Below are 25,763 nucleotides of genomic sequence, written 5' to 3' on the forward strand. Positions count from 1 at the left end.
CAGAAATTATGTTATTATTATCATTATACTAATACTATGCTACTAATACAATTTCTAAACATTTATTGATAATCAAAATAAGCTCATTTGTCAGGTATGGTACTTTAAGGAAGTTTTTTTTTCAAGTAAAAGGTAAAAATGTAAAATATAAATTTCATTGATAGCTTGAGTTTAGGTTTAAATTTAGAAGTGTTAATTGCTGGTAAAAGGATTCCTTCACAGAACCTTATCTGGTGTTCCATTCAGCACCTACTCAGACCCTGGGCTGTTTTTCAAGCATCCAGACAAAACCTGAAAAACTGGACAGTACAGTTGGCATTTGTCAGTGGTTGTGACGTAAACTCATTGTCACTGAGATCACATGACCAGACTGTGTAAAAGCTTGTTCTCAGTTAGCTTCTGTTTATATGCTTTTAGCTGGCACATAATGTACACACCAAGGACCATGAAAACAATCATTTTTCTTATGTGTATGGGATGCTATCTTCCTGTGCAGTCTCATGCCACAGATCGCTGTAAGTAAAAAATAAATTTTTTTTTACTGCTTTTAGCTTTGAAAGAATTTGTTGTGTTTGCATATGTCGGTGTCAGCTTAATTGAATCTCCAGTCTGTTTTTTTTTTAAATTTTTTTTTTTTTTTATCAGACTCTTACTGCGAAAGCTGCCTAACAGCAGCACGAGGTATGCAGGACTAAACTTGCCTCACAACTTGTAAATGATTTATTTATTATATCTGGGAGGCACATGTTTGTGGTGTGACTTTTTATTTTCTTTAAGGCATGGGAAGCAAATAATTTATGCTCAATGCTTTCCAGAGATTGAGAAAGGAATAAAAGAAGCCCCAGCTGGGAGCAGACACACGACGATAGACAAGCTCCTCAGTTGGCGCCTATGTGAAAAACTTCTGACTTCCAACCATGAGCATGTTTCTAAAGATGCAATGAAATCAGCCTGCATCCACTTGTTGGGTAAAACTGTCAAACAACAACAACAAAAAAATTCACAATATTAATGCGTGTTTCACAGCCTATTATGTTTTATTCCTAGATTCTCACCGTACCCAGTTCCGGGCTGCTTTAGTGAAGAAAGAGAAAAAGAATTTGGACATAGTGTTGTGTTATGAGCTGTCCCACGCATGTATTGGGGTCAAGCGCCAGACCTTTCAAGTAAGATTTTGATATATTGTTCAGACTCTATTGCTTTGTTCTGTTATAACTTGTTTTCATTGTTTTGTCTTTGTGACAGGATTCCAAAGCCACCTTGACAGATGATGAAATTGCTGGCATGCTTCGAGACAATCAGGAAAATGTGCGCATTTCTCAGCCAATATATGAAGCTTCTCCCGAACAGAGAAGAAATGAGTTGTGAAGCTGAAACATAGTTTTTACGTTGTATTGTATTTTGCATTTTTGGGGTGTCAATATAACAAAGAAGTCACATGAAATACAATTGGTTGTATTCAGATGAGTATTTTGTTGCATTTTGTTTGTCTGTTAGTGAATGTCTTTGTACCATGTTGCACATTGTGGAAATAGGTTCTCTTATATCATGCAACATAACAAGAAGAACATCTAAAATATTTAGGAGGAGACTGTGAAAATATCATTTTCACCTTTCTTATGGGTCAAAGACAACTTTTTTCTCTTGCTTTCATAAAAAATTAATTGTGATTCCAGTGCTTTTAGTTGTGAAATACTAGACATTTTGCATGACTTGCAAAAATGTTGAATTATTTATTTTTTAAAAACACAACATTGTTTTTTTAAAAGCACAAAAAGCACAGTGGACCTTACAGCACACTCCACACTAATAGGCACCTTATATGTACATAAATGAAACATTTAGAGAGATTCAGGGAAAAAAATACATTGTTTTCATGCTCTGTATAATTCTTGAGGCTAAACTTTTCTAAATTATATTAGTTTAGTAAATGTACACAATATGTTTACTTTTATGTTGTATGCAAATTCTGATTTCTTTGGGATGAAAATATGACACAACATATCAAATTTCTCTTATTCTCACTTTACTTGTTCTCTTGTCACAGTAGACAAGGGAACAAGCATATAAGCAAAGAGAAAATAAATAAAAAAACACCAACAGAGCCTCTCAAAAATGCACACGTCTTATAAAATGTCAAGTTTTTGTGATGTTAAAAGGAGACCATTATGAATCATTAAAAAAAATCGACAAATAATGTGATATTTGTTCTTTTTAATTAAATGAAAATGATTGAATCTGTTCAAGGTTTTCATTACACAAGGTTTTACTACTTTCTGTTATGCTAAAACAGAAATTTCATGACGTACATAATGTGTTAACATACTAAGAAATATGTTTAGCAACGACTTGACTGTTCGGCGCGTGCTCCCGTTGCTAGGAGGCGCTGTTGGAGCCCGGAAGGGTTGGAAAGCGATCATGACCGTGATGATGGTCAAACCGTGATTAGGAGCACAGACGCTAAACCATGCTGCTTAAACCTCCCATATTTAGCATCTCCGCGAGATTATTCTGCATGTGAGACTGCCCGTCGGGGCAAAACGACAGAAGACAGTCGACCGTTTCCCGTCTAAACCGCAGGTATGGCTGCTCGCTGTTTATCTGCTGTCATTCTATGTGGCACATCTGGATTAAAAGGTCTCTAACGCTTCAGAAGATATCCGTGGTGATGTTTGGATTACAGTGAACAAATTCGGTTAAGCATGCTCTAAAACAGCGCGGGGCCAAAAGGAAACCATCCCCGCCCATGCTGTGCTGTGATGGGCTGCATGAATCTGTGTGGTAGTCAGAGGTTACAGCTTTATAAAGGCGTTGTCTTTAACTTAAGCGTAATACCTACAAAGGTTATGTTCCATGGGGAAAAAAAAAAAGAAAAAAAGAAAAAAAAAATCTTTGTGCCAATTGTCTTACGCCGTAAATCTGTATGGACTACACTGTTCTCATAATTGCTGACAGATATTCCAAAAATACACCGCATTGATTTGACACACAATCCCATCTGCATTTTTCACAAGCACCGGAAAAGGAAACGAGTCATCAGCTAAGTCCTTCAGAAAAGAATGGCAGGAATGTGATGAGACAACATGAGAGCAAACAGAGCTTCATTGTTACAGGGGACTTCTACTCTCCTGATTACATTATATAGTGCCATTAAAAATGTTGACACCCCCTTTTCACAAACATGTATTAATTGGACATTTTATGTGATAAACCAGCACAAATTGGTGCATTACTGAAACGGGGAGTGGGAAAGGATATCTGGTTTTCATATGGTTTGTTGCCTGCACAACTAATAGATCAGGTGGGAAATTTTGTTGTCGAATTGTTCTACCTGAGCTGTGGATCTCTGGAGCTCCTGCAGTTATCTTGGGCTTATTGGATGCTTCTTTAATAAAAACTTCTTCTTCTGTCATTTTAGTTTGAAGTAGGTTTGCAGCAGGTCTACTTTTTCTTGTTTCAAGTGATGCTTGTTTTAAAATATAATTCTGCCTTAAACCTCCCCAAAACGCCATCTCTGGCCTCCATGACACTAAATACAAATGCAGATTTTTATTTGCCCAAAACCTCGGAAACTATATATATCTTCTTCTTCCTTTTTCCAGTCATGCACTACTTCACGTTGGCCTATTGCATAAGATCCAAGCAGAATATGCTGACTTTTGAAGTCATGTGTGGCAAATATGTGAAAATGATTCTTTATAGTCTAAGTGTACAGTAAACCAAAGGGTTCACAAACTTTTTTGTAATTCCAAGTTTTTATTTGATTTGATTTAAACAGCTGGGTGACAAGGCTACATGGTGTGTGTTTCCTGCCCAGAGAGTGGATGTGTGGTCGTCCAGGGATGGAGAGCTATGAGGAGTTCTGTATGCGGAGTTTGGCCATGCTGCAGGAGGGGAAACTCAAGAAGAAGACATGTGAGCCGCTTTGTTCCCTGAAAACAGGCTCTGTCATCCGCTTTCATGGGAGACCTATACTTTTGCCTTTGGTAAGCAAGCCAGAGTTGTGAAATAATGAGCTTTTTTATTAGTCCAAAACAGAACCCATATCTAATGATTCGATATGTAATCAATGTTTGCGAGTTCCAGTTCCAATGGGAAGTTTATTTTACGCTTTATATACATGAATATCATATTTATTTGTGGCTTTTATCAAGTTGTTTGACTACTTGTTTTCAGGGTGGAATCAACACAACTTCAATGCATTTTATAAAACAAAGAATCTTTTCTATTTCATTTCAAATTTTTATAGAATGGAATAGAAATATCCTTTTTTTTCTTTTCTCAGTGGGGAAATTCAAGCGTAACAGCATCTAAGAGACAATCAAAATGGAAGCATGCATCTTCACACAAAGATAAGAACAAAAAATAAGACATTTTATCGTAAGGTGTATAAAAATATACTCCAGCATTTCTTTGCAAGACCTTGAGAATCTAATATTTCTGTAAAACGTGGTAATTCATCACTTCAAAGCCTGTTTTGGCTCATCGTTTGGCTTCCCTTAATACAGAAAGCATGAGTCCAGTTTGTCGCTTTAAAAACAACATTCCATTTAAGGCATTCCACTGTTTGAACCTTTGATTTTCTTGCTAAAAGAAGTCAGGAGTTCTCACATAAGACGAGTCTAATTACGTCAGCAGTTGGCACAGAAAATAGATAAAAGGTAATCGATGAGGAGCTGAATCAGGCCTGATTGAAAAACCCATTTGTTCCTCACTGCTGACAAAAAGTGTTCAGGAATCATCCCATTTCAGGAACTCTTTCCCCGGATCTCACAGAAAGAATCTTAAGATTTTTAACTCCAAAAATGTAAAAAAAAAACAACAAAAAAACATTTTGGTAAAGACTTTAACTAATTCTTTATCTGTGTGGACACCGTCAGAGTTTGTGAATCACCTTAACAAAAGATAAAAAGATGAACTTTTTCTTTCAGCTGCGTGCAGAGCAGCACACAGCTATGCATGGCTACAGACAGAGGGCGATCCAGCTGGAGCAGAACAGAGAGAACCTGCAGAGAAACAAGCTTATGGCCCGAGTTCAAGTCATTCTGGACCACGTACAGGTCAGTCTACAATGCATCTTCCTAGAAGAAAATGTTGTGCTGGCAAAATAAAGATTCCTGTGAAAGCAAATTAGTCAAACACAATCTGAAGATTAAAGTCATAAATGTTTATGACAGCGAGGAAAGAAAAAAGAGGAATGTTTTCCTCCATATAAAGATTTCATATTCGTGCCTCAAGTGTAAAAATAGGTGCATCTGTGCAAGGATGTGGCACAAAAACTAAATTACACATTGCCCTAAAATCTCTGGTGACATTTTCAGAGTTAAATACAGAGTGTCTGATTTAAAATCTGCTCCAGAGAGCTGAGATATTTTTATCTGATTAAAGCCATGTTTTGTCAACTCATTTTGTAAAGAAATGTTGCTCTCTTGCAAATCTGACAAACTGGGACAAACATAAAACATGGGGATGACTGACAGGTTATTTAAAAACGGGGGGAATGACGATACATTTTGGATCCATTTAAAGAAACAAGGAATATGAATTAGAAAAAACTCCATAATAAATTTATTAACATTTTATTTTATTTGATTATTCTAGCCTAAAAAATTAATAGTACAACCAGATCAATAAAGATTCAACGTTGAATACATTCAAGCCTGTTCTGAGTGCACTTAAAATTTTAACAAGTTTGTATACAGTATTCCCTCTACTTGAAAAGCTTTTTGTCTGTGTATTTTCTCTTCAGGTGCAAGACGTGCCACATGAGAAAAACATAAAGCCCCCAGTTTGTAAATCTGCGACTGTCAGCGGCTACACTTTGGTCACTGACTCACCTGGGCTTCCCAAAGTTCCTGAATTTAGGCCAAACGTAGTAGAGCCACCTTCTCATCCTAGCTCTGAGACTCCCATTGTTAATGGATACAAAGAAGAGAAGGACTTAAAAGTCGAGAATGAAGAGAGAAGTGAAGAGGAAGAGGAGGATGATGAGGACATAAGCTTGGACAGCCTCCTTAAGAGATCGAGGGAGTACGTGCAACGGGAGCAGAATCAGCAGAGACCAGCAGAGATGGTTGACCCGATCAGCAAGGTTCCCCCAGCAGAGAGTGTTTCTCTCAAACAGCAGCAGAGGTGTAGCCCCATCAGGGACTCTGGTGTTGAGTTTGGATTCAGTCTGCACCACAGCCCGGTTGACCCATCTCCAATGCAGCAGCAGCCTCCGTATGACCCCAGTCCCCAAAAGTCTGTCCCCCTCTCACCGGTCAAACCAGAGCGATATGCTCACCTCCCTAGCCCGGAGTCCAGCGTCAGCCCCCGTCCTTGTAGGCGCAAACCACGGCCAGTTTCTACAGGGAACATCCACATCTCGTTTCCTGTTGCCCCTGCAGACCTAATCGCTCGAAGCCCAGGGAGGGTAGAGGATGGCGCTGGACGGGTGGACTGGTCAGAGGTTCTCTCGGCTGGTTCCATCTGCAACTGGGGCGTAGAGAGGAGGGATAGCAGCCGTCGGTCCAGTCACTGCGGTACCAGTCCAGTGCAAGAGAACAACAGCCCCGTGAGTTCCTCTGTACCCAGCGCCATGACACACCACGATCACCTGTCTTTAGGATTTCGCCGGCGCTGCCACACACTGGACAGCCAGCTAAATACCTTCCAGTCTGGAGCTGAGCAGGTTGACCGGAGCCAGGAAAGGCTCCCTCGCTTCATGGCAGGTGTTACGTGGCTTGCTCCAAGTAGGCGCACCCCTGCTGCCCCTTTGAACCAATCATACAAGGTAGAAAGCCCTTCTGCGTGTGTGCTGAGGCCCCGTGGGACTCCAGACGAGTCCCCGGTTCCAAACAACAGCAAGAAAACACCAGTTGTCCTGAGAAATGCTACTGAGTTACAAGTCAAGTCAGGTGACTTTATTTATTGAGTATTTTATTTCTGAATTGTTTTTTCCTACTCGGGTATCACCTTTCCTCCAAGTTCAATTCTTCCTTTTATTCTAAAGTGGAGTTAGAGGATTTTGCTTGTATCTTTGTTTGGAAACACACAGAGGAGACGCAGTGGCGAGCCCAGGCTCTGGAAGATATGCAAAGGCGTTTAGAGGAGGAACATGCCCTGCAGATGTCCATCCTTCTAGCTGAGCAGGAAAAGGAGCAACAGCGCCTCCATCTGGTGAGAACAAAGTGTAAAAGAAGTAATTTTAGTAATGTAGTGATCTTTTTATCTTTTATTTTGTTGTTCCTCAAGATGCAAAGGCTAAATAAGCTAGACTCTGATAGAAAAGTTATTTCATTTCATTTGGTCAAAAATAAGCCAAAACCATTAGAATTAATTGAAAAACACATTTGAAATATGTCACTCTGTGAGTAATGGATATATATATCTTTTTATTACTGAATCTACACCAACATATTTAATTCACTGAGATTCAACTATTTGGGATAGCTACAAAAAGTTTAATTTTGCCAGAACACACAGGAAACTAGTTCAGATTGTAATTTTAAGCCATAACCTGAGTTCACTGTCTTGTCTGTGTGTCTTGTTCAATGCAGAGAGCTTTTATTTTTTTTCTCTGACGTCCAGGAGCTCGAGGAGACGGAGAGAAGACTGAAGAAGCACGAGTGTGAGAGGCCAAGAAGTGGGGACACGTTTGACTGGAGCTACAGGTCTGTGAGTGGCAGCTGTCCCATTATGAGCCCCTCCTGTCCTGGACTGAGCCCCATTCACACGTCATCAGAGCGACCGTCTGGGCACACTTTAGGTACCAGTTCATTCATTGGTGTCTTGTTATTTTAAAACATTCTGCTGCAGATAATAGTTTTAATTTAATTCTATAGTTTTTTCTTAAAAGTACATTGTTTGATGTTCTTCCAGGTTTTCCCAGTGCGGTTCCTGCTAGTGTGATAACCCCCCCTGTCCAGCCTGCTGCTTATCTGTGGGGCTCTTCAAGGACAGCAAACAAATCCCGAGCGAGGCTAAGTCTGGTCAGCATAAACATGCTTCCTCCACACTGAATGAGTGCAACCTAGTAATTCAAGATGCTGACATGGGCATGTTACCCTCTATAAATCCAGTTATATTTGCTTAAACAAACTAAATGAAAAATCTAGAAACTGGAAAATGATGTGATTTTTAAATTAAACTATTGTAGGAACCCTCACCCCCTGATGCATTTGTACTAGTTAACTCAAAATGATCAGGTTGGGCTCAAAATTGATGAAACCACAACTGTCTGAAGTGACTTTCACTGGTGCATAAACAAAAGTAACTTCTCTTTAAAATTTTACATTGATGTTAATGCACTATTTGCATCTCCACATATGCAATTCAGTTCATTTTACAGAACGGTCACATCTTTGGCATTGATAGCTGGTTTTGTCCATTGTCTATGTTCTGTTTGATATTTTTGGTTTAATTTGATTTGAAAACAGCATGTTTTCAGTTGAACTTGTCCATCTTTATGATCCCCCCCCCACCTCTCTTTGTGAACTCGTTTGGTTTGCAGGTTCTAACAGCAGAGCATCAGAAGGCTTTTTGTCAAATTGGCGCCATGATTCGTGGCTTCCTCACACGCAGGCTGCTCAAAATAGAGAAGCTGAAACAACTGTGTCAAACCGTTGTGGTAAGATCACATCCAGGCGAAAAGGACTTCACAAATGAAAACATTGAAACTTTTCAAAATATCAACTAGGCAAAAAAATACTTTTGTAAATCTCTACCTTAGGATACGCAAGAATTCATTCAGTCATTTGAGACTGAAGCTGCACAGAAGAGAGGACCCTACACAGCACAAGATCTCTCCCTGCAGGAGAGAGTCAGAGCTCAGGTATGTGATATTACTGTGTGCAGCCAGCAGAGGTCCCCCTTGCCTTTTGTGTTTATATTTGCACATTTGTCCTTCAGCTACGTGCAGCCCTGTATGACATCCATGAGATCTTCTTTGAAATACCTTTGAGGGACCGACTGGCCCTTCTGCAGCAGGACAGGGAGCTGCGTGCAGAGAGGAAGCTTCGAGATCTGGTAATCTGATAATACTGGCCGAGTATCACATAGAAAAATAAAGCAGAGGAAGATATTAATTAGGGAGAATATTTTCTGATTTCTGTCTAGCTCCACATTTTATTAGGTTTCATTCTAAATCTGGATCTCCCCTGCAGGAGAAAGCCAAGACCCCCAAAGATAGAGTGTCTCTCTCTGCTGCCACACAGAGGTCTCTGGACAGGAAGAAGAAGTACGGAAAAACACACATTCATTTATTCCTTACGGAAAAATGTAAAGTTACTTTCATTCATCAGTAAGGAAAGGCAGAGTGTCTCTTAGGATTTTCCTCCCAACATTCCTTACTGTTGTCAGGAGGATTTCAGATGACTAGCTCTGTTTTTGTTCTTTACGTTTGGCGATTGCTCAGGGTCAGCGAATCGCCAGCAGCGGCCAGAAAGGCGCAGCATAAGCCAAAAAGCCCAACCACCAACAGGTTACTGATATTTATTTTCCTTTTACACTTTCTTTGACATCATGTTCTCAGGGTTTGTGTCGTTTATCCTTAATCTTTTTCAGATTTTCTTGAGATTTCTGTTTTGTTTGTTTTCCAGAGTTCAGAAGCCAAGTCAGGGCCAGACTTCCTCTACTCCAGGCCAGCTGAACCGTCAGGGGTGACTTTCCTACCTTTTATGTTTTTTTTGTTTTAAACCTGTAAAGTGCTTTAAATCACATAAACATTTTTTTTATTTTTAATTTACTTTTTTCCATTATGGATTTATTGATTGATTAGTTTATTGCTGTTACTGAGATTAATTTAATCCATTCAAACTTGACTCAGCACATCTGTTTTAACCTAAATCAGAGTTCTTGATGCATTTTACTGTTAGTTTACATACTTTCTTTTGTTACACATCATTTCTGAGGTAATTCTTAAGGTTTGTTTATTTTATGTGCTATAGTATTACTCCAGAAATGTTGCTCACAGTCAGAGACTTGCAAGAGTTTTTGTATGCATTGTACTTTTTCCCAATTTGTTCACGTTGCTAAAGCAAACTTTAATATATATTATTGGAATTTTATGTGATAAATTATCGCAAGAAATGTGATATCACCAATGTACTGTATACTGGTAATTGTGAAGTGGAAGAAACAAGATGCATGACTTTTAAAATGTATTAATAAAATCCTAAAACCTGTGACACACATTTGTGTTCACTCAGCATGTGGAACCACATTTCTCTGCGATTGCAACTGCAGCTTTTAAGGAATATGTCACATCTGAAATGTTAACCAATAGTATGTTGAATGGAGAGTATCTTTGAACAGCAATGTTCAGGTCTGGCTGAATGTTTGGAGTTGTCCTTTTCTCTGTGTGCTCAATGGACTAGATCGAACCTTGACTTCTATAGAAAGAAAGAGAAACCCTTGAGCATTTTGATTCCAGAGGAAGTCAATGCTTTTACTATAAGGACTGACGGTGTCCGTTTGTCCCCAGGAGCTGGTACAGAAAGACTCCAGAAGAGAGAGTGAGGCGCTTGGACACCATGAAGAAGCAGCACTCTTTGGGTTAACAAACACATTAATGCCTGACGATCTGCTAACTTGAATTTTTAAAATATTTTATTAGATATCCTGTACTACTGTCCGCGCTGCTAAGTTTCACTCCCATCTGTGTTCGCCATCTCACTGTAATGCCCACTTGTAATACAATCTTATTGTTCAAATTTGTTGTTAACTGCTGAAGCTGTGTCTGTATTTTTTTTTTCTTCCAACAAATGATTGTATAACAAGAATGTAATGTGTGTTGAGGAATTTTATAAGCAGGCTAGTATTTAAGAAAGAGAGAGGCAGCTGCTCAATGGCTGAAAGTAAGTCAGAGCCAAAACACAATAAGTTAGAAATGTATCTGTGCCTGAGAACTACACCTTGCTGCCAGCATGTTTATTCTCTATTATCTCCTGTGATCATAAACACTAAGTGCTCGTGGTGGTAAGATTTTTTTTTTCTACAATTATCAGTTTCATGATAATATACTTGTCTTAAGAGTTGTAGTACACAGAGCCTTGCAAATTCATTCATACTTTGTGACTTTACCAGTATTCACCTTATAGCCACAGGCTGAAATATTTGTATTGGGGTTTTACTTGATAGGCTGACAAAAAGTGGTGCATAATTGTGAAATTACGAAATAATTTAGCGGTTTTGAAATCTTTTTAAAAGCATCTCCATTCTCTCAACAACTTTGACCAGTTCTTCCACCCCTGCCAAAGAAAACATCCCCACAGCATAGTCTAGTTATTCATTAGTCTTGTTGTTTTTGGGGTTTTTATTTAGGCCAAAGAGTTGTAAGAGCCCGGTTAACATTTGACCAGAGCAACTACTCCCACTGTGTTCCCTACTTGGCTTACGTAAACCCATGTTTTTTTTTTATTTTTTATTTTAATAGTGGATTTCTTTTGGCTTCTCCAGTTTTTGTAGAGTGCACAACTAATAGTTGTCCTGTAAGCGTACTCCTCCAGCTGAGCTGTGGATCTGTGCAGCTCCTCCAGAGTCACTATGAGCCTCCTGGGTTCTTTTAGCATTGCTCTCCTTGCCTGATCTGCAGATTTCTCCCACTCTCTTCATTTTTAGATGACGGATTGAACAATTCTCCACGAAATGGAGATAATCCTAAGATACTGTTCTTCAGATAATGGTCCTCCAGTGTTCTTCAACAAACATCTGAGGCCTTCACAGAACAGCTGGATTTCTACCAAAACAGGTTGACTTGTTTTCACTATATGTGAATTCCAAATGCAGTTTGTTGCGGGGAATTTTATTTTGGTCTTGGAGTGAAGAGTGCAACGAGTGGAATACAAATTCACATTGTTCTATATAAATCATTTGAATTTAATCAATGCAGAAGAACTTGTAACAGAGTAGGTGAAATGAAAGAAAAGAAAAAATTGGGGAACTTGGATATTTAGCCAGGGTTCAACCTGGCTTTAGAAGTAAGGAGATGTCTTAGTTATGTGGGCAAACAAGTATTATTGGAGGAGAACGATGCAAGTATAGAACGAGAAGATTTCACACGTCATCTTTGTCCCAAAATGTAAATGTTTTATAAGTCTATTTACAGTAAAAGTTGAACACTGTATTTCATTTTTATTTCACTCAATAATTTTGCACTAATTTATGTTTGTCACATAAAATCTCAGTAAAATACCGAAATGTGTGTTTTCCACTTGTGAAAGTGTGACATGAATAATTTTGCAAGGCACTCTCCACGTGTGTTTAATGAACGGATTTGTTGAAGGGCTTTGAGTAACTTTCTGTGCTTTCTGAGCTAATGGTGCTGAGTGTACTCTGAGACAGTTCTGTGTGTTTCGCTGCTTATCTCAAAGTTTACACTGCTGTGGTATTTTAATGTAATTTCACATGGAAATGCACAATAAAAGCTTTTTTTTTTTTTTTTCTCCAAAAAATGACTGAGGAAGAGATTAGTTGAGACTAAGAATGAAGGTAAACATAACTGATAGGTATTTTCTGAACCTACATAGATAAGAAAGAACCACAGACAACGTAAGTGAGTTTTTACCAAGCTTTCATGAAAGGAGAAGACGCAGCGGACCGCTCCAGCGAGCTGCCCACCGCGCGTTCTGATAACGTCCAGTTAGAGCTTGTCTATTACTTTCAGAGAAGGGAGAGATAAAGAGAAGAGGCGAAAGGCAAGCAAGTTTTGTCTATAAGTTCTACACACAGGTCATCTAGTCCTTTCCCTTGGGAGCAATTAGTTATCTTGCAGCAGAGACAGAGTGGGTCAAAAATCTTCAACACAGCAGTCTAAAGTTTTAACACAGGCACAGTGAGAGGCCAACACTTCTAAATGAAAATCACAATAATCTATAGTAATATAAGACTGCTATGGTAAGATCAATAATCTATACACATGTAAGAATGATAACACATAATAGTTCCAACAATAACTTTTTCGAAATTTCACACTTTAAGAAACAAACATTCTGTGTCTCTCCTCTCTGCCTCTCCATGGGACCTTGATTTCAAAATAAAATGCCAATTACTTTCAGTTATTTTCCTCCTTTGGCAAGATAAGATTGTTCTGAAGGACTAGACTCAAGAAATATGAAAACATGGAGATATTAAAAAAGATCCACCCTGATCTTTCAAACACTTAGTTGGTACCTGCAGTGAAAGTGATATATCATAATTTTTTTCAATAATTAAATTGAAGAGTGAAAAACACAATGTGTCATACATAACTTTATTTATTTATTTGTAATTTGCATCTCTATGGTAGAAAGTGTAACAATAATCATAGTTATGAATTTCCCAGTGAATAAAACTCAGAAAATTAATTTTAAAAAAAATCCTCTGACTTGTTCATGTACATTTATCTGATCATCTTAGTGAATTTTAGTACAGTGATACCAAATCACACACATGCATTAGGAGTACAATTAAACATCTAAAAAATGAGAATAATTACAGGTTTAGTCATCTTCAGAAGCAGGAGATAATGGTAACTTTATTTGTCTTCACATTTTTCATGTAAGCTTCAACAAGAGAAAAAAGTAATGCAAACATTTGTAAAAAATAAAGAGTTAAAAAAGTGTAATCAACATGCTAAAAATGAATAACATTTTGTCACGTATAAAATATCAAAGACAACTTTTCAAAATGGAAATGTCTTCTATTTCTTTTTCCTGCAATAAGTCCTGCAGTACTGAGTAGAGACACTTTGATTTGATTTTAATTCCAAATGTAATGCAAACATTTCTGAGAATATCAAAGAGTAAAGGAGTGTAATCAACCTATACTAAAAATCAAAAACATTTTTTCACATATAAAATATCAAAGAAAGCTATTCAAAAATGGAAATGTCTTTTATTTCTTTTTCCAGCAATTCTCCCTATGGGACAAAATAGGGATCTGATTTCAATTTTACTTTCTAAGTTTTTCCATATTCAGGCTTTAATAAACAACATGAAAATTGTTGCAAATATTTAAAGAAAAAAAAAATGATGAAAGAAGTGGAAAAGAAAATTACATGATTTTTTTTCTTTTCACAGTTTTTCATCCTGAAGGGCTGCAGATGCAGATGATGACGAATCCCTCCAATGAGAACATCTGTTGAATTAAAAACCACAATTAGAGCTTAAAGTTTTTGTTGAATCATTCAGTAAAGGTGCAATTTACAGATTATGTTCTTTACCTCAAATATGTTCCCTGTTTTAGCAGCTTCTCAGCTCATCACGTAGTTTTTGGACCCTCTCCAGCTGTGCTGAAACATCTAAGAAAACAGTTTTAATTAGGGCTTTCTGTGAAATATCTTTTTAAATAGATTCTTTTAAGAGCTGAAATTTTACCTGGAAGTGAAAGATCATCAGTCTTCAGTGAGAGCTCAATCGATTCCCTCATGGTGTCCTCCAGTGTTTTCAGGACGTCCACCTGATTTAGAGTTAAACCTTTTATCACTTGGTTCAGTCAAAAGTTAATTTCAAGATTAATGGGATGTGATTATTGTCAAAATGCCTGATACTTGTTTTTATTCACACCATAGTGGAGGAGTATTTTTAATAAGGGGTCACATTTTAGCCATATGTTTTTTATCAAGAATCTCTCCACTGATCTACAGATTGCACATGCATAAGAAAATTCATCAAGACACTTTAGAAAGACAGGAAACAGAAACAAGAGAAAGAAGCCATGAACTTTTTCACAGCTTCGTGTGGATCAGAATATGGGTACGATAACAGAGTGGAGAGTACGGTAATGTAATTTACAGGTGCTGGTCATAAAATTAGAATATTGTGATAAAGTTCATTATTTTCCATAATGTCATGATAAAAATTAAATTGTCATATATTTTAGATTCATTGCACACCAACTGAAATATTTCAGGTCTTTTATTGTTTTAATTTTGATGATTTTGGCAAACAGCTCATGAAAACCCAAAATCCCTGTCTCAAAAAATTAGAATATTATGAAAAGGTTCTCTGAACGAGCAATAAAAATAATCACCTGAATCAACAAAGTAACTCTAAACACCTGAAAAAGATTCCTGAGGCCTTTAAAAACTCCCAGCCTGGTTCATTACTCAAAACCGCAATCATGGGTCAGACTGCTGACCTGACTGCTGTCCAGAAGGCCATCACTGACATCCTCAAGCAAGAGGGTGAGAAACACCCTCTGTTTGTTTCTCACCCGGAAGGGTCCGGTCACCTCTTCTCGTTGTGTAGCGTTTTCTGCCACACTTTTTCCTTCCTACTGACTTCCCACTGAGGTGCCTTGATATAACACTCTGCAAACAGCTGATTCGTTCAGAAATTTCTTTCTGTTTCTCACCCTCTTGCTTGAGGATGTCAGTGATGGCCTTCTGGACAGCAGTCAGGTCAGCAATCTGACCCATGATTGCGGTTTTGAGTAATGAACCAGGCTGGGAGTTTTTAAAGGCCTCAGGAATCTTTTTCAGGTGTTTAGAGTTACTTTGTTGATTCAGATGATTATTTTTATTGCTCGTTCAGAGAACCTTTTCATAATATTCTAATTTTTTGAGACAGGGATTTTGGGTTTTCATGAGCTGTTTGCCAAAATCATCAAAATTAAAACAATAAAAGACCTGAAATATTTCAGTTGGTGTGCAATGAATCTAAAATATATGACAATTTAATTTTTATCATGACATTATGGAAAATAATGAACTTTATCACAATATTCTAATTTTATGACCGGCACCTGTATATTTCACTGTTAGCGTATTAAAAGTAACAAACCATCAAGTTGTCCAGGTGGTTCATCATGACCTTTTTAGCCTCTTCAAACATGGTGTTCTTTGATCTATGTACGTGATTCTCTATAGTGTCCCGCATGTTCTGCAGTGTGCCAGTTCCTCTAAATGCTGCTGCTTCTGGAAAACAATGTTTTAGGTTTTAATGAATAATACCTAAACATACATGTAAATTACTGTAATAACATGATATATATATATTTTTTACTATTATAGCAGTCTTGCATTGTTTCCCCAATGGTTTTTGCTAGACTCCGGTAGACTGTTTTTTTGCCCTTACGAATATTTTTGTTCAGACTTATCTTCAGGCGTTCTTCCTAAAAAACAAAGATAATTCAAAAAATAATTTAAGTAACACAGTTTTACTACAAAGATAAAGTATTCAACTATTGTCATAAATAACACACATATATGTATCTACTTATTTATTTATGACATATTTTTTTGAAATCTCAGGTTTAGTCAACATAAAAGCCTTTCGTTATTTTATGTGTTTCTAAAAAGTCATGTTTCTCATTTTTACCTCTGACTCCAGAGATATCAGCTGCAGTTCCACATCTTTGTACTTCTCTTTTAGTTCTTTAGTGACAATTGAAAAACCATAAATCACTCCTTTGAATGGGCCACATTTTCCATCATTTCTGCAACATAAAAAAATACTGAATATCGTCAATAATATCAAAATGTGAAAATCATTCAGGCTATAATGAATGATTTGGGGCACTACGTAGATTTTAAAAATATAATGTGGTGTATTATAGGTGTTTTATATATTTTATAGATGTAATTGGGAACAGGAACGTCAGTGAATTTTATTTGTAACCGATGTTGCAGTAACATATTTGTAGAGGCCCTCTATGTGCTCATGAAGGTCTTACGGAAAAGTGGTTCTGAATTCCTCATCAATGCTGTCAGTCAGAGGGGACGTCAAGTTCATGTTGATGTTCATTTCTCTTCCTTTCTTAGGTCTGCAGACCCCTTCATTTTCTACTGCTTTTTTCAGTTGCTTATGAAATCCCCGACCATCCCTTTTCTGGGGGAATGAAAAAGAGAGAGAGAGAGAGAAATTAATCAAATTTAATAACATATGTGACAAAACTATGCTACATTACAAAGATGTACTTCCTTATCAGCACACATACACGGGGATAGAGGGTAGACGTCAAGATGTTTCCATATGAGTTTTTGGATCTCTCAACTCCTTCTTGAAGGCGTTCTTCAAAAACTTTGGAAATCTTCATCATTTCATTTTTGATTGATTTAGTTTGAAGGGTTAGATTTTTCTCAAGAGCTTCAAACACCTCCTTAATTCTGTCATCCTAGAAAAACATTATTGTTTAGGACATTTTCAGACTCTGCAAATCTATTTTAATTTAGAACCCCTGAAAAATAATATGACTAATTAAGTTATCTTTATTTGTGCTGAATTAAAATTTTCTTAAAGCAAATAAAACAGCTAAATACACTAAAAAACATTTAACTTGCTACCCTTACCTGTTTTCTTAAGTTTGCCCCATGAATCAAAGAGAGGATCCCATGAGCTCCAGACACATAGTTTAATGTCTCTGAGTGACAGTCATTGAGATTTTGCAAAAATTCCTGAAGTTTGGGTATTTCTGTGAAAACAAATCATGTCTATAGTTATATTTATATAATAAACTTCACACTGTTTGTGGTTCTGCAAAGCTGTAATAATGTTTCACACAGATTGACACAACCTACCAGTGTCCTCTGGACTTAGATCTCTCTTTCTGAAAAATTCTCTGGAGCTCACAGTGAACACCTGAAAACACTCATCACTGAAGTGTTTCTAGGACACATTAATATAATTTGTTAACGTAGAAATTCTTTATGTTTTTAATGGTTGACAAACATTGTGCTACACATTTTATCAGTATACCAAACTCACTTTAATCTTGTCCAGTTTGTTGAGTTCTTTTCCCACACTTAATTTGGCTTTTGCATTTCTCTTAAGTATCAAGGCCTGAGTTTCTGCTTTGGTGCTAAAAGAGAAGAAAATATCTATTGGAGCTTGGCAGACCTAGGAATCTTCTGACAGTAAAATAAAACATGAAACAACGTAGTAGACCATCTATGGCTTTTTGCCCTTTGAGTTTTATTTAGCAATACACTTTTAGCATAGCAGTGAACTCACAGTTCATGTGAATCGTCAATATCGTCAGACTTGGTGCAGACAATGTGAATGTGTCGACACTCGCCACCGTTTCCAATCTGACTGGCAACATTTTTCAGGATGTCCCAAGATTCTTGCTCTGATGCTGCTCGATTGATTTCGGTGACAACCCAGACGGTAGAGCAGTCTCCAACAATCTGAAAAAAAAAAGCATTTTATATATTAGGTGCTGGTCAGAAGATTTGAATATCATGAAAAAGTTGATTTAAATCAGTATTTCCATTCAAAAAGTGAAACTAGTTTATTATATTAATTCGTTACTCACAGACTGAAATATTTCAAATATATTTTTCATTTAATGTTGATGATTAGAGCTGACAGCTAGTGAAAACCCCAAAATCAGTATCTCAGAAAATTATAATATTATTTAAGACCAATACAAAAAAAAAGGATTTTTAGAAATGTTGGCCAACTGAAAAGTATGTAAGGACTAGTGAGTGTGAGAGCCACTGTCCAGGATGAAACATCCAAGATCCATAAATACATCAAGGACAAAGCCTCAACGGACGATGTGCTCAGCGAATGTCTCAGGCAATGAGGAACAGAGGACGAGGTGCTGGAGGAACCATCATGGGAGGACAAGCCCCTACATGGGATGTACCACCGACAAATAACTGAAGTGGCTGATATCAGGAAATCCTACCAATGGCTGGAGAAAGCTGGACTCAAGGACAGCACAGAGGCCCTCATCCTGGCCGCCCAGGAACAGGCCCTAAACACCAGAGCAATAGAGGCTCAGATCTACCACACCAGACAAGACCCAAGGTGTAGGTTGTGCAAGGAGGCCCCTGAGACAGTCCAGCACATAACAGCAGTGTGCAAGATGCTGGCAGGGAAAGCGTACATGGAACGACATAACCAAGTGGCGGGCATAGTGTACAGGAACATCTGTGCAGAATATGGACTGGAAGCCCCGAGGTCAAAGTGGAGAACACCCCAAAGGTGGTGGAGAATGACCGAGCTAAGATCCTGTGGGACTTCCAGATCCAGACAGACAAGATGGTAATGGCGAACCAACCGGACATTGTGGTGGTGGATAAAGAACAGAGGAAAGCCGTTGTGGTGGATGCAGCAATACCAAGTGACCACAACATCAGGAAAAAGGAGCATGAGAAACTGGAGAAATACCAGGGCCTCAGAGAGGAACTGGAGAAGGCCTGGAAGGTGAAGACCACAGTGGTGCCTGTGGTCATCGGGGCCCTCGGGGCAGTCACCCCCAAACTGGAGCAGTGGCTACAACAGATCCCAGGAACAACATCAGACATCTCAGTCCAGAAATGTTCAGTTCTAGGCACAGCCAAGATACTGCGCAGAACCCTCAAGCTCCCAGGCCTCTGGTAGAGGACCCGAGCTCAGAGGATGAAAGAGACCACCCACGGAGGGTGAGAAGGGAATTTTTTATTTTATTTTTATATATATGTGTGTGTGTGTGTGTGTATAAAATGTGACAATATAGTTGTGAAGGATAAATTACCCCTTTCCACATTGTATCTCTGCTTTTATTGCGGTCTCCATTTCCAGGAAGGTCCACAAGTGTGACGTGTTGGAGAAAAGGATTATCTGGTACCCTGACAGTCACACACTTCACAAGTGGCCAGTACCACTTCTTTATTTTGTCATAGTCTTCGTTTTTTGCAGCATCCCTTGTATATTTGACAATATCTGTAGATAGATCCTTAGCCTGCAAAACATAATAGTAGTCATAATATTAGTAATAAATTATGACAGCTGAAAGCAATGAAATTCTACTGTAAGCCTCTCATTTTCAATTGAGAGGGTTACAGTAAGCTCTATGTGCCCCACCTTCATGTAAACATGTGCATGTATTATTGTATGTATGTATCAGAATTGTACAATTAAAAAATCAATATAAAAAATTATATAATTATGATATGTACACATATATTGCTGAATTGATGCAGGAAATTACTGTTAAAACCTTTGCATCTTACTGATTCAAAGACCAAGGTTTTGCTTGTTGAACAAAGAAATTCTGGAATTTCTTTGAAGTACTTCGTCTCCATGAGTTGTTCGCAGGATTTTTCCTTCCATTCATCTTCATACAGAGCCGTCAGCTTATCAGCGGCATCATGGTATTCTTCATCAGAATCATCAACATTGTCTTCCGTTTCTTGATTTCCTTTCTTAATGATAGAAAACAGTGACCCCAATTCATCTTCCCAGTCCTAAAAAAATAAAAGACGAATTGCTTTTCAAGTGACGTGTAAAATTACAGAAGTAACATTTTCATCAGACTTTTGTAAGTATATTTTTAGCTTACTTCAGGTGAAATGAATTCAATCTCCGCCTCGTATTTTTCATTTTGCCTGTTACCCTCCACTTTAATCATGACTGAGGTGCAGGCACTGACACTTCCAGAGGGCAAAAGATTCTTCTCTTCAAGGACAGCATTTATCAAAGACGTCTTTCCAGCTCCAGTTTTACCAAACACACCAACCAGCTCCTTCTTTTCTGTCTCCAGATTCTTGATTTTAGTTCTGTAGAAAATGTAGCCATTATTGAGCAACTCAGCTTTAAAGTGTGTGTCTACACATAAGAAAATATGGGAAGGTTTAACAAAAGCTCAAATGTAAAAAAAAAGACAAGAAAAACAAGAAGATGCAAACCTTTTAGTAGTCTGTGAAATTGCATCTGTGAAATTGCACCTCTAGATATCCAGGAATGTTTTTTCTAGTTTAAAAAATTTTTCTTGGTTTATTTTCAACTTAAAATCTACTTACTTCAAGATCTTATTGAGATCACTGTCATCTTGCAACATGGCATAGATGTCCCCCATCGTGTTTCTCACTGTATTTAACATCTTTGCTTCTGTTTCTACAAACAGAAGCAAAGATGCAGAGCTGTAATTTAAGTATACCAATATTATTATTTTTATGTTGGTACAATGTGTATAAAAAGAAATACCTGTTGACGAATTTGTCTCACACTTCCTTTTTGCTGCTGGTTGTCCTTTGCTGCCCAACTGTTGGCCAGATTTTCGTTTTCCTTGTTTTAAAAAACAAAAAGTTACTCGTATTGGTTTATCTTCAGCAGTTGTTTTAATGTCAATGTGCATGAAAAGACTTTGATCTTGTATTTCTCACCTGTATCGCTTGTAGAAGGTAAAACCTGAAGATGAACAGAAAAGTTTGACTAAACTTAAAAATGCTTTTCCATTATAAAATTGTTTAAAGTTCATAATGTTTATTTTATTACACTGGCATTTTCATTATACTAATTATACATTTTCCAAGTAGACTAAAAAAAACATAATAATAACATACGTATGATGTCTTATGATTTATGAGATAAAAGATGAATGGTGGCCATGTCAAAGAACTATATATATATATATATATATATATATATATATATATATATATATATATATATATATATATCAGTGTTGTGTTCAAGACCACCTAACCCGAGACCAAGACAAGACCAAGACCAGAGTGTATCGAGACCGAGACAAGACCAAGACTTTTGGGGTCCGAGACCAAGTCAAGACCAAGACCGAAGGGAGTCGAGACCGAGTCAAGACCAAGACCAGCGGCCCGCGCTACATGACACAATAAAATGTAAAATATGATCAAAATTGCTTCTCAAAATAATCTGAAAGATCCATATTACCATAAAACACCTAGATATGAAATACTTAATACATTTTACTAATATTAAATATTCCATTTATGTGCTAAAAAGTGTGATGGTCTCGTGCCATCCCTAAAAACATAACGCCCTGGGCATTTGCCCATATTGCTCATATAAGAAGCCACCACTGTCTGCACCATTAAACATAGCAATTGAGGCAATGCCCTGACGCTCAACTATGAACACTGACCAAGGAGCAACAAGCAAGTAACCAAACAGAAGGCGCTCATCGTGACTGTTTTCAAACTCTATCCTAGTACATGAAACCAGATAGTCTGACACCATGGCAGACATTACAGCTGCCACTTTGAACAAAAACAATCAAAGAGCAATGTGCATGCTCTGCGTGCTCTTTTGTTCTTGTGTTTTAGTTATTTGTTAATTTAAATATTAACGTACATAATAAAATAAAATAATGATGCAGTGTACACAGAGCATTACAAGAACAAAGAACGGGTGTTCTGTCAGGTCAGATCACGGTGTTCTGTCAGGTCAGCATACGTTGTCAGATAGTCTTACACTTAGCTCAGATATGCATATGCTGTCATTACCATATGATTTTATTTAATCAGCAACATAGAATCATGACGTAGATCATTATTAACAGTTATTAACAGTTGTATGGCATCCAGCTGCAGCCAGACCTGCTTTAAACACACTTTGAAACCACGACAACGCATGTATATCCATCTAGTTATCACATTATGTCATATTATAAACAATTTAATTACTTATTTTCGTCATAACTTGTTGCGTATACTAACAACTACACTGACGGTCGGACTTAATGCGCATGCGCTGGCATGGTACTCACTGCATGTATGCTATTCTGACAGCGTATGGCTATCTGATAGAACACCGGCTATATCTGTCAGACACGTCATTACCATAAGATTTCATTTAATCAACAACATAGAATCATGACGTAGATCGTCAGACACTTTGTTATTAACTGTGTATGGCATCCTGACTTAGCGGTTAAGTGAGTTTTACACGGGCGTGTGTTGTAGCTGACTCCAGCTGCAGCCAGACCTGCTTTAAATACACTTTGAAACCATGACAACACATGTATATCTATATAGTTATCATTGAAAACAATTTAATGACTTAAGTTCATCATAACTTGCTGCGTATGGTGAACAGACAACTCCTCTGACGGTCGGATTTCTTAATGCTTAATGCATGTATGCTATCCTGACAGCGTATGGCTATCTGATAAAACAACGGCTCTCAGTGACACTCCAGTCCTATCTAATAAGTAAAGAGCCGTGGAGAAGAATCGACTGTTTCTGAATGTCACCTCACTATATTGCAGACTTTTGGACATAGCGTTGTCCCATATATGCGACAAGTCAGTCAACACCTCCGCACAATAATTCAGCACAGTGAGTGATAACATTTTTCATCACAATGCTTATGTGTCTCTGTACAGCTAGCTTTGATAACATCACGTTAACGGAGCTTACCTTCTTTGAGCTACTTTTCTAAGTGATGAAAAAAGTTAGACGTTGTCCCCACCGTCTGTGAAAGCGAAGCGCTGCTGAGTTAGCTGTGGCCATCAGATGTCTTACTATTTATGTAGCGCTATTATATTACTGACGATTAGACAAACATTTTCTGCCGCTGAGAGGAAACCACTGCGCATGTCCTGGAGCACCGCGCTCGAGTGAAAGGTGGGGAGGGGGGGGGAGTAACAGAAACACGTAGTTGCTTGGATTTTAATCGGTGCGTTTTGCATCCACTGAAAACAAAGATGTTAACAAATAAAGTGGACAGAATGCTGTACGTTTAGTGATATTTTCACAGTTGCGGTCTTGACTGGTCTTGAAATAAAATGCCGAGTCCTCAGAGCCCGAGACCGAGACGAGACCGAGACCATCAAAAAATGGTCTTAAGACCGGTCTTAAGACCAAGACCAACTTCGAGTACCACAACATATATATATATATATATATATATATATATATATATATATATATATATATATATATATATATATATATAATTATTCCTTCTCACCTCAGTCATACCAGTTTCTTCTTCACCTTTCTGGTGACCCTGCAAATAAAATAACCTTGGTAAAAAGCTTTTATAATTGAACACTAAAGCTAAGTAGCCATATCACAGATGTTAGGATAAAATACTTCACTTTAAACTAAAATAAGAATATGTTTGACTTACATGTGTTGGAAAATGATTTGGGCTCTCATTTGGGGTTTGTTCTGCCTAGTGATAAAATATTTTTCCAAATCTGTTCAGTCTTTATTATCAATGGAATATTTTTCAATAATAATAATAATAATAATAATAATAATAATAATAATAATAATAATAATAATAATAATATGTAAAAGCATATATCCACACTAGTGAAAGTTTTTTTTTTAAAAGCACAGGACATACCTTTAACCGTCTGATTAACTTTTTGAATTTTAACCTTGATCCCATTTTTGGAATCAACTTTTCGATGTCTGCATCCTGAAGCATATAAAAAGTTTCTGTATCAATCCCTTCATCTGTAATCAAAGAACATCTCATTAGAAATCAGTCATGCCAATATTTGAAGAACAGTTTGTCCTTTTGTCCTCTGGGAGGCACTATGTGTCCTTAAAAAGCAGAATAAAGTGACTTTTTACTACAAGAACATATTCATGGTCACATTTATCTTTGTGTTCAAAAGATTATTATTGTAATATATTTAACAGGTATTTGTGAATCGATGTATTTTTAACTTTCTTGTAACATTATCCTATGATGACAAAAGTAACAGTGTAATTCGTTACCTTTAAATACTTTAATCAAGTCACTCAGACCAGCCTTGGCTAGTGTGTCACGAACAAAGTCATCCATGACCAAGAACAGAGACTGGAAGATAAATCATAAAATCATAATGATATATTTTATGTATGTATTGTTTCACATAGGCATTTAAATTTTTAAATTTGATCAAAAAGAAACTCACCTAGAATGAATGAAATTATGGCTTCAGGCTTCAGATGAAGAAGAGAAAAATTGTCTGAGAGCTGTTTCACAAAAGGAAAGTCTGACATTCAAAATAGTGGACAGCAAGGAAATGAGAAACAGGAAGGTGTGTTTTGGTTGACAAAAAGAGGAGTGGCAATGGAAAACAGCTAGAGGCGTCCACACTGTAAAACAAACTGTTTGAGTTTTGCCAATTCAATTGATTCAGAAATATTCTAGCAGATATTAAAACTGTATGAAAGATGGACACAAATTTAAATTATCTGGTCTAAAAATAAAAAAAAAAAAATAACTAAATCAATAAAAGATAAAAACAAAAACATTTCATGACAAGTTCTTAATTTTTACTAAGTCCATACATTTAGAGACACATTTATTCAAGATTAAGTCTATAACTATTTCTTATATTTTAAGATTTTTCAATAAAATTTTATTTGAGTTCTTTGCAACATTATCAAGTTTTCTAATATCAATCTTTTACTGCTATTTATGTTTTTAATAGTTTGGTAAGTCCTACTATTTTATTGATAATCCTATTTATTATTTCAATTCCAAAATTCCTAGTTGTTATTTCATTATTCCTCACTCCTCCCTCATTTACTTAAGTTGTTTGATGTTTTAAACTCTTTCATTTCTTCATCTGCTTATTACTTGGCACTATAAAAAGTGTTCTTGATCACTCTCTGGCACGCCATCAGAACCACTCTGTTTCCTGTTGGGACTTGTCAAAATGAGTTACAACCGAAATTAAAACTGACAAGTGAATTTCTCAAAGCAATTAGTACAAACTAGTTTAGTTGATAGTTCATTCCTCAAAAACAAGAATAAATGAATATTTTGAGAAAGTCCCAAGGCAGAGGGACTGTTGCGGTGTGTCTGTTGGATCGATGGCATGACTGGGCTCTCTGTCGAAGTTTGGAGTTCTGTTTGTCAGGGATGTAACAAGAACAAAGATCACACTGTACTCACGATGAAGGAAGAATTTGTTTTATTCATGGTAGAGATAATAAAAAGCACTGCCCAAAAAGAAAGGAAAACTGAAAAAAAAATAATATAATTGTGGAAGCAGCTCAACTATATCTTAACATTAAGAAAGGAGAGAAGTCAATCTTCTCAACTTCATTCATGCATTCCAGAAATTTGGTTTAAGCCTCAACTAGATTTTATAATCCAAGT

The 25,763-nt window shown here is 37.1% G+C and overlaps 2 protein-coding genes across 2 annotated transcripts; one reads left to right on the forward strand and one right to left on the reverse strand.

Moving 5' to 3' along the window:
- Positions 1 to 355: 355 nt before the first annotated feature.
- ccp110 (centriolar coiled-coil protein 110) lies at positions 356 to 12,434 on the forward strand. Its single transcript, XM_015006229.2, has 18 exons — positions 356 to 515; positions 646 to 681; positions 816 to 968; positions 1,048 to 1,166; positions 1,246 to 2,580; positions 3,779 to 3,986; positions 4,932 to 5,060; positions 5,750 to 6,899; positions 7,040 to 7,161; positions 7,573 to 7,750; positions 7,864 to 7,973; positions 8,495 to 8,611; positions 8,714 to 8,815; positions 8,893 to 9,009; positions 9,147 to 9,220; positions 9,398 to 9,463; positions 9,582 to 9,641; positions 10,466 to 12,434. The coding sequence occupies exons 6-18, from the start codon at positions 3,825 to 3,827 to the stop codon at positions 10,539 to 10,541; spliced, it is 2,463 nt and encodes an 820-aa protein (XP_014861715.2). The 5' UTR covers positions 356 to 515; positions 646 to 681; positions 816 to 968; positions 1,048 to 1,166; positions 1,246 to 2,580; positions 3,779 to 3,824; the 3' UTR covers positions 10,542 to 12,434.
- Positions 12,435 to 13,217: 783 nt separating this feature from the next.
- Positions 13,218 to 24,868, reverse strand: LOC148158019 (nuclear GTPase SLIP-GC-like). The gene is made up of 23 exons (XM_088008343.1): positions 24,568 to 24,868; positions 24,389 to 24,470; positions 24,009 to 24,121; positions 23,787 to 23,831; positions 23,625 to 23,663; positions 21,056 to 21,080; positions 20,877 to 20,957; positions 20,693 to 20,786; positions 20,233 to 20,449; positions 19,904 to 20,137; positions 19,426 to 19,632; positions 17,913 to 18,088; positions 17,667 to 17,760; positions 17,480 to 17,567; positions 17,252 to 17,373; positions 16,900 to 17,076; positions 16,636 to 16,790; positions 16,281 to 16,398; positions 15,966 to 16,074; positions 15,744 to 15,877; positions 14,337 to 14,418; positions 14,183 to 14,260; positions 13,218 to 14,097 (listed from the first exon to the last, which is right to left on the reverse strand). The coding sequence occupies exons 2-22, from the start codon at positions 24,453 to 24,455 to the stop codon at positions 14,202 to 14,204; spliced, it is 2,436 nt and encodes an 811-aa protein (XP_087864469.1). The 5' UTR covers positions 24,456 to 24,470; positions 24,568 to 24,868; the 3' UTR covers positions 13,218 to 14,097; positions 14,183 to 14,201.
- Positions 24,869 to 25,763: the final 895 nt, after the last annotated feature.

The sequence above is a fragment of the Poecilia mexicana genome, unplaced genomic scaffold (assembly GCF_051168715.1).
Source record: "Poecilia mexicana isolate PSO_F unplaced genomic scaffold, ASM5116871v1 scaffold_8, whole genome shotgun sequence".
Taxonomy (NCBI): Eukaryota; Metazoa; Chordata; class Actinopteri; order Cyprinodontiformes; family Poeciliidae; genus Poecilia; species Poecilia mexicana.

Excerpts from the sequence above, each read along its gene's own strand:
- ccp110 (XM_015006229.2), top strand. The coding sequence starts at position 3,825 with ATGTGTGGTCGTCCAGGGATGGAGAGCTATGAGGAGTTCTGTATGCGG. Across the intron at positions 7,162-7,572 it reads AGCAACAGCGCCTCCATCTG|GAGCTCGAGGAGACGGAGAG; the intron begins GTGAGAACAAAG and ends TCTGACGTCCAG. Across the intron at positions 7,751-7,863 it reads ACCGTCTGGGCACACTTTAG|GTTTTCCCAGTGCGGTTCCT; the intron begins GTACCAGTTCAT and ends ATGTTCTTCCAG.
- LOC148158019 (XM_088008343.1), bottom strand. The coding sequence starts at position 24,455 with ATGGATGACTTTGTTCGTGACACACTAGCCAAGGCTGGTCTGAGTGAC. Across the intron at positions 17,568-17,666 it reads ACAAACTGGACAAGATTAAA|AAACACTTCAGTGATGAGTG; the intron begins GTGAGTTTGGTA and ends AATGTGTCCTAG. Across the intron at positions 16,791-16,899 it reads CGTCTACCCTCTATCCCCGT|AAAAGGGATGGTCGGGGATT; the intron begins GTATGTGTGCTG and ends TCATTCCCCCAG.